Below are 8,656 nucleotides of genomic sequence, written 5' to 3'. Positions count from 1 at the left end.
AATATGGGCTTTTAAATGGGCCGTACTTTCAAAGCCTGGTTCGGCCCAACCCGACCCATTTTTACTACTAAAAATTATTTCAATCCCTATTTATCAATTTATAACAATTAAATTATCATTTATAATAATTAGATTGAAAAAATATTAATAAATTCATTGAGATTGAATGTCATTTATAATACTTAAATTATACATTAATTATATTATTTACAAAGGCCCGTTTTTGGCCCGGCTCATTTTGGCCCGACCCTTTAGAAACGGGCCGGATAAAGGTTTAAAATGGGCCCGGCCCATTAAACAGCCCTAGTAGGCACCTAGAGTTCTTTTGATTATTCTTTTCATCCCAGTCTATCCCCTCCTAAAACCCAACTCTTGTCCTCTTAACAATGGCGTCCTTCTTCGTCCTCCCAGCTCAACACCTCCTTCTAAAACCCCCATTTCTTCCAAACCCATCACTCTCTCCTCTACTCTCAGTCCCACCCTCTTTCTCCGCAAAACCCATATACCCTTTCCGTAAAAAGAGGGATTTCCGGGTATTCTCCGACGATGGAGATGCTGATGGTGGTGGAGGGGACTATGAGATGGACGATGAGGAAGTGGAAGAAGTTGATAACAAGAAAGATTTTGATGTGGAATACGAACCTTTAGGAGTTGGGGGAGGAGATGAGGTGATTCAAGTTGTTCAGAGTAAAACTTTTGTGTCCACACAAGGGTGGGATTCTGAATTAGTGGTTGATTATCGTATTAACGAGGAGGAGTTTCATAAGATTTGTTTATTTGATTGTGATTTCTTTATCAGGAAACCTCCTGACCCAGATAATGATGTTTTTGATTTTAGAGAGGTATTAATCCTACATTTAAGACTTATTATTCTGCCAATTTGTTCATACGTTTGTTTTTTATAATTTTCAAGGATCCAGTTCAACCAAAAGCTTAACTTTTGCTTGAATTATTCCTTGAAATGGTGTTACACTACAAACCTAACAAGAGTTCACTAATTCGAATCTCAACCACCTTTATTTATTACCGAAATATTAAGTGTTAGGTGTGAGGAGGGTTGTGCTGCATCCACAATTCTAGCGTAAATGGCTCTCAGGGGCGTGTTGGCGGTGTTTGGCAAAATGGCTTATTAAGCGATTTTAGTTTAGTTTGATATAAATAGAGGGTTGAGCGGTCAAACCGGCCAATTCTAATATTTGTTAAACTAGTCGGTTGAAACAACTTATTACTATGTATAAGCTTTTTTGGAATAAGCCGCTCCTAGCAGCGGGTTCAAAATCAGCTGATCAAATTAGCTCAGCCACAGCCAGCTTTTTGCTAAACACCCCTATGCTATCTGGGGCCTCAACTATTAGCTTAAACTTTTCGTTGAGTTGGTTCCTCAACAATAACAAGTATTCTGTTTTGTAATTGAATGTGATTATTAAAAACTTGGGGGGTTTGTTGTTGTAATTGTCAATAATTTTATATGTTTGTTTGTTCTTATATGTGTGATTTTGTTCTTTTATTTGAGTGTAGATGTATGTTACACCACCAGATACAGATGTTTACTCAATTCCCAAGGTTCTGGCTCCCATGCCTGATAAGGTTAGATTGTTTGTTTTGATAATTCATAAGGTCTTTCTTGCTTGATTTGAATAGTTTGCAATCTTATACTATCCATTGTATGATTCGTATCTTTACACTTGCTTGGTTAATGGACAAATTAATCAAAATAAATCAACTATAATAGCTTAATATCTTTCACTAAGTTGTGATCAATTTTTTTTAGCTAATTTGTCCATTTACATCATCTATCATCATCTATTCTCTTCCTTTAATTTTGTCTTGAAGGTGGAATGCAAAGTAAAAAGAAACGAAGGATAGTATTATGTAACCAACACTTTCTTTATCAGCTACAATTTTGTGTGTCGATCAGGCTAACCATTTTCATGATCGACATGGATCACATCTCATTTGCCTTTGAAATGTCTCATTAGCCATGTGTCCTTTATGTTAATCGCTTCGTATTTGTAAACTTAATCCATAGCCTGATTTCCATCTTGAGTGTTATGTCTGAACAATAAGTTTAAAGTCTCATACCCAAAAAATGATGTTGATTTCGACTTTTAAGTTTGTATTATCTCGTAGGGATAAGAAGTTCCTTGTGCAGATATGATATACGCTCATCTCCCATTCCCATAAAACTAAAGGGTTCCGAAAAATTATTAGGCTTTTTTTTTACTGAACCTGAATGTATTCAAGTTGATCACTACTGAAACTCATACTGTTAACCTTACATTGTTAGCATGTTGCTTTCTTTCCAAATTCCTATTCTCTCTTACTGAACAATAAGTTGAACTTGAACTTGAACGTATTTTAGTCTGTTCCATAAATTTTGCTACAATTCTGGTTTTGGCCATGACCTACACTCATTCTTTAATTTTAATCCACATGTTGATTTGCACAAGATTTGTACTTGTAGCAAAAGCCATGGTACATGGAAGTATATTTGAACATTGATTATTTTCTATGCTATCATACTTCGGTTCAGTTTTTGCTCGTGATCTTACTTTTGTATGTACGTAACAAAGTTGTAATATATTGTACCTTTGTTTTGCAATGTGTGTACTGCAGTACATTCGATGTGCTAAGAGTGATTATGGATGCTACAATGTGACTGAACCACCTATTGATGCCCCTCGAGATCCAATGTATAAATCTGATCGAGAAATATCAAAGGTAAGACTTTGTTCTTTACCATTTCTATTCTTAACACTAGCAAATTAGCAATCAATGAATTTCATGGAGAATGGGTAAATATATTTAAGGTCTTCTTTCATGAACTGTTATTCAATTTATCTTGTCTTAGCTTACTTTTTAACATTATGTTTTGATTTTTGTTAAAATTTCTAGGTTTTCCTCACAAAGCATTACAGAAATCGAAGACTAAATGACCCGGAATTTGTGTTGGATTTTGAGGAGATATATGTTATTGATTCAAGAACTAAGTCTATTACACGCGCAAAAGTTTTGGTAATAATTATTCTCTTTTGTACGTCATAGTGTTCGCTCATTTGGCTATAATTATTCGTGGCATGTGTAAGTGATTCCTGTATACTAGGCTTATGATGCATATGGAGCCTTATTGCAAATCATCCATCCGCCCCAAGTCCTCAAGTGTCAGTAGAATCCTGTATAGTCTAGATTGATATTTTTTGCACGACTTAACATATCTTTTACCATGCATAGATGTTGGTTTCAAGTTTAACACTATGTTTGGATAGAGGGAATTGAAGGGAAAGGAAGGGAAGGGATTTGGAAGGATGAAAAATCTATTGTTTGGATAACAAAGAGAGAGGAAAGGGATTTAGAGGCGAGGGATTTGGAGGAAAAACATGAAGATGTTTTGTTAAGAATACAATCTCTCCTAAGGTGAAAAGAGTTGGAAAAATAACACTTGTTTTCCTTTCTTTTCCCTTCCCTTCCCTTCTAAACTAACAAGATCCACTCCCCCTCCTTGCCCCTTCTCTTCTCTTTCCCTTCCTTTCTTTCTCTCCTAATTTGCTATCCAAATATAGTATATGTGAATACATCATTCCAAAAATTGATTGAACTGGCTAGTCTATTTGGCTTGATATTTGCTAAATATAGCCTACACAGAGCTGAAGAAGATACAGATGCAGTGAATCTGAGACAGAGATAGTAAAATATATCAAAGCAAGAGTCTAATAAATCCTTCATAAATAACACCAAAGGTGTTTAACGCTTATCGTTTCAAGTTTCCCATTTTCAACACATTGTTTGGATGTAGGGAATAGGAGGGTAAGTAAGAAAAGAGATTGGAACAGTCAAAATTCTCATATTTGGGGGTCGTAGTATGAAGGTGAGGGAAATGGAGAGATATCTCCAACATCGATGAAGTTTAAAGATACAAACTTTCCTACAGTGTAGCGGATGCTAGGAAAATGACAACTTTCATGTCTCCTCCATCGTATACTGACTTTTGACCAACCTTTAGCTAGTTACACATCCTTCTATCTCATCCCTCCTCCCTCTTTCATCCTCAAATGTTGAAACTTAATGTTTGTGAATTATGTTACCAGAATTTCTTTGTATTTTGATCCTACTTTGAACTTAATCCATGGGAAATTTCTATATGCTATGTTTGGTAATGATGATTTCATTTGAAAATTTAGATTTGACTCAAATTTAGTGTTTGGAAATAAGAAAAATTCAACTTTGGAATTGAGTCAAATCCACCATTTTTATAAAAGTCGTTAAATATGAGGATTTAAGAATGTCTCTCTAATCCTTGTCATTCTCAAATTCTTCAATGATGATTTCATGATTGAAATCTACAATTAGAAATGAAATGCTTGTTCCCAACGCAACCTAATTTGCTTGTAAATTTTAACGAGCGAAAAAATGATGGTCATGGACATTATTAACACCAACACTGAATTATTGATTGCTTTTGCGTACATTTGACGCCCCCAACCCCTTTTATGCTATTGGGGTGATGAAATGCTGTTTTTGTCGTAAAGGGTGATTATATTTAGCCCCTTTCTCTGTTCCCTCTTGTTCTTGTCAGTTTTATTTCCCTTCTCATCCCCTTCCTTTCCTTTTCTTTTCCTCTCTTTCCTTCTTGAAATGTTAGCCATGCAAGTTAATTTTCTTTAATCTATCCACAATTTTTGAAAGTATGATCTTCAGAACAAATATTCACATTGCCTTGCCTTTTCATATAACTTCTAAACATATCAACTCATTACGATTTTTTAGAAAATTGTTTCATAGATGAATTTAATCTCGTACATGGAGTGAATCCAAGTGTCTATTAATTTGGATGATGTTTGCTACCAAGGGTCAATCAAAAACAAGCTCTTTGTCATCTAACAAAGGTAAGGCTGCACTTATTCGACCCCTCAAACCCCACATAGATGGGAGTGCTATTAATGGCATTGAGGTAATGCATTGGAATGGACATGGTGTGTTCCATTTGTTTACAAAAATCGGTCACTATTTTTCTACATGCTTAAACTCGTTTTCTTGGCACTCGATTTTCTATGATAATTAACCTTAGCATTCTACACCTAAGTAAAATTACGTTGTGTTTTTTGCAAATCTCATGCTTGATCATTTTTCTTGTGCGCGCTTGAAGAACCTTTTGTATTTAAGACGGGTTTAGAAACCAAAAAGATATCTTCTTTTATGGAGGATTTGACGAGTTTGTTTGTTTTGTCATTCTCATTAATCAGGTCACGGTACCAGGAGGAAGAAGTAGGGATCGAAAGGCCGACTTGCTAGTCATCCGCGATAATGGAAACTCTTTCAAGATTATTCATGCAGTCAGTATCTTATTCTGTGATTGTTGCTTTGAATGTTTATTTCGAATTATCTCGTGTAAAACTCATCTATACGATATTGAATTATTTCTGATTATTCATCTCATGATTGGTTCAGAGTGAAAGAGAAGATCCGACGACTGTAATAGAAAAGGAAGAATGGACAAGAAGTAGGCAAGAGATGGAGAGACATCTAAGGAAGCTGCGTGATTTCAGTATATCCAACTGGATCTAAATACCCCAAGGCAGGCTATGATGTAATCACTAATGTACATTCATCAATATTCATTACTTTAAATTATAGGACGAGATTCGTGAGTTGGCCTAGTAGTTAAAGACTTTCTCTTTCACTGTTGAAAATACTGCACATGTGAAGAAGGTCACACGTCGCTAAAATAGTGAATAGTAAACTTGTATATAATGCTTGATGGGTAATCCTTCTAATACCGTATGATTTTGATAAAAAATGAAATTCATCTACTGTGGTATGCAAGTCAATGTTCATTATCATGAGCCCACGGATGTCCTCTGAATTAATTCTTGCCAATAGGGAAGAATCATTTCTCGTACCCCTTACATGTAAGGGACTCTTAACCCGATAAAAAAGAATTGCAAGAAATTGTCACGCCCATTTAATATGAAAAAGTAATACGAATGAAGATCGTACTATTATTCAAAAATTCAAATATGACTCATTACCAAGTTAGGAAATGTACTTATTGCTCTTAGACAAATGTTAGCTATTAGCCTTTTACCAAATTTTGGACTTTTTGATTTAAAAAAACTAAAAGAGGAAGAGGAAAGTGAAAATTTGAAAAAAGAGAAACACCTTGCCAAAGTTCAAAATAATATTGAAATATTGAAAAAAACCTAAATAGTTTTAAGTGAAAATTTAATATTTGTGTTAATAATTTAGAATATTTAATGAACAAAATTATAGAAAGTAGCTCAGTATTAGTTATGTTTTAGTGTATCCATATATTTTTCAGCTGGAAAGTCAGTATTACTTTTTTTTAAAAAAGTTTTGAGTTTGATTTTTGTAAAATTCTTTTCTTTTCGCAACCTATCATGTAAGACAAAAAATTACTAATTTATGTTTGAATATAAATTCTTTAGAGGTAATATGTTTGCATTAATATTATTTTGAGATGTTTCTCTTATTTTGCATCGTTTTCTTACTTGGAATTATATCCCACCATTCTTTTTTAACCTCATATCATTTAAAATATTTTTTTAATATCAACCACATAATTTTATCTTTCTTTTCATTTCACTGTTTCTCTCTTTGATACAATTTTAGAGGGACAAGTTGAGTGATTTTTTACATAAACATTTTAGTAATTGTTTTTTCATTATTTCTTAATGGTTTTTTTTATCCATTATAGCCTTAAATAATAAGAATAGACTTTGTTAAGACAAAAATAATTACGATATAACTAATTATACCAACTAAATTATATTAAATTATTATTAGAAATACAATGTGGAACATCTTAAAAGTACCCTTAATCTCCCCTTTTGTGCAAAAATATTATGTTGCATTCATTCATAGAAATGATCTTAGAGCATTCTTAGTAATGCCATATTCTTAAAGATAGTCACACTATTCATGACTTGTCTCGCTCTAAAGCTTATTTTTCTATGTATTCTTATGATTAATAATCTCTTTTTAAAAAATCATTATCTTGGTTTTCTTACTTTTTCTCTACCCACCATACTTTATCTCCTTTTACTTAACTTCCATTTATATTATTTTTCTTATAATATTTCATGAACAAATTTCATTTAGTATTTAAATTTAATTTTTATAACAAACCTATTTAAAAATTTTTTTTTTTACAAAGACGAAAAGGCCTCATAATGAGACCGTTAATTTGGTCGACCCAATTCGTGTGTGTAACCATCTAGACATTTTTTTTATTTTCTGAGCATTTTTCAATTTTAATCTTAAAGATATCTCAAGTTTGACCTTAAAGGTATCAATTTTCAAAATTAATACCTTTAAGGTCAAAATTGATAAATGTCCAAAAAATTAAAATGTTGTTACATGAGCGAATTGGGCTGACCCAAATTGACAGTCTCATAATGAGACCGTCTCATCCAAGTTTTTGTGGAAATACTTAGCATACTATAGAAAATAGCTATTTTCGAAAGAAAACAAATACTCCCCTTGTCCTTTTGAATTAGCATCATTTAACTCAACAATCTCACATTTTTTAGTCAAATGGTGTGACAAAGAGAGGATATTTTAGCAAACCAATCAAATATTAAGCATACTAGCATGTCATAATATACCAAATGCTTTCTAACTTTACTTTATACTCCAATTATAGCCCACCAATTGGCATTTTTTATTAAAAAAAGAGGTTGACTGGTTGAGAGAAGAGATCATCTTATGATCCGTTTGCATTACATTTTTGGGGATAAGTATAACCCAATTTAAGGTCATTAATTATAAATAATGTATTTTTAAAGGTTGAGGTCACGACTCCTGACCTTTAAAATGAGTCGATGTTAACAATGTTCTAAACTTCTAATACAATTATACACCAATTTTATAAAATCTTTCTAATACCATTCACATAATTTAATATTTTTAATCTTTATTAACCAATCCAGCCAAATTTAACTTTTGTACAAAAAATCACATTTTCACGAATAAAAAAATAATCTCATCTCCACCCACTTTGATCAATCAGCTATATTCACCACAGTTATACCCGCTAGATAGTAACTTAAAGTTCTATATATAGCCCATACCATAATCATTAGTTTTATTTTATTATTTTAAAAACTTTTGCCGATTTAATAAATAATACTATTAAATTATATAAATAATATTTAAATTTTAGTATCTTAAAAACTTTTGTTGATTTAATAAATTATATTAAATTTGTATAAATAATATATTTTGAATATGAGACGAGTGGGTTGAGCAGTTATGAGGCTCATAATGGTTTTCTAGGGACCTTTTTTGATGCCCAATCAGTAAAAGTTTCAAATAATTGCCTAATAAACCCTTTGAAGCGTGAGATCAAAGTTGTGTAATTAAATTCCTTTTGTCTTATAAATCAAATGTGTTCATCCGGCAAAAATGATTGGAGATTATAAATGCAATTCATTCTCAATAAATATTGTTTGAAGATCAATAAATGTTTGAGATTAAATGCTTGCACTATTGAAGATTAGAAACCTGAGAAATGATGTGGTTGTAGGGTATTCATATTTCATCATTTGATGTTCTTAAAAATGACTCAAATGTCCTTCTGTGTCACTGTCAATTCCCAGACACCTTATTTGTATAGTCAGCCACATACCATGACGTGATA

The 8,656-nt window shown here is 32.5% G+C and overlaps 1 protein-coding gene across 1 annotated transcript; it reads left to right on the top strand.

The window, feature by feature from the left end:
- The first annotated feature begins 324 nt into the window (after positions 1 to 324).
- LOC130801628 (PLASTID TRANSCRIPTIONALLY ACTIVE protein 6, chloroplastic) lies at positions 325 to 5,807 on the top strand. The gene is made up of 6 exons (XM_057665505.1): positions 325 to 842; positions 1,519 to 1,587; positions 2,617 to 2,721; positions 2,896 to 3,015; positions 5,241 to 5,330; positions 5,446 to 5,807. The coding sequence occupies exons 1-6, from the start codon at positions 387 to 389 to the stop codon at positions 5,560 to 5,562; spliced, it is 957 nt and encodes a 318-aa protein (XP_057521488.1). The 5' UTR covers positions 325 to 386; the 3' UTR covers positions 5,563 to 5,807.
- Positions 5,808 to 8,656: the final 2,849 nt, after the last annotated feature.

The sequence above is a fragment of the Amaranthus tricolor genome, chromosome 15 (genome assembly GCF_026212465.1).
Source record: "Amaranthus tricolor cultivar Red isolate AtriRed21 chromosome 15, ASM2621246v1, whole genome shotgun sequence".
In the NCBI taxonomy this organism is placed as follows: domain Eukaryota; kingdom Viridiplantae; phylum Streptophyta; class Magnoliopsida; order Caryophyllales; family Amaranthaceae; genus Amaranthus; species Amaranthus tricolor.
Note: the sequence above shows the minus strand (reverse complement) of the source record. Positions and strands in the feature narration are given on the sequence as shown.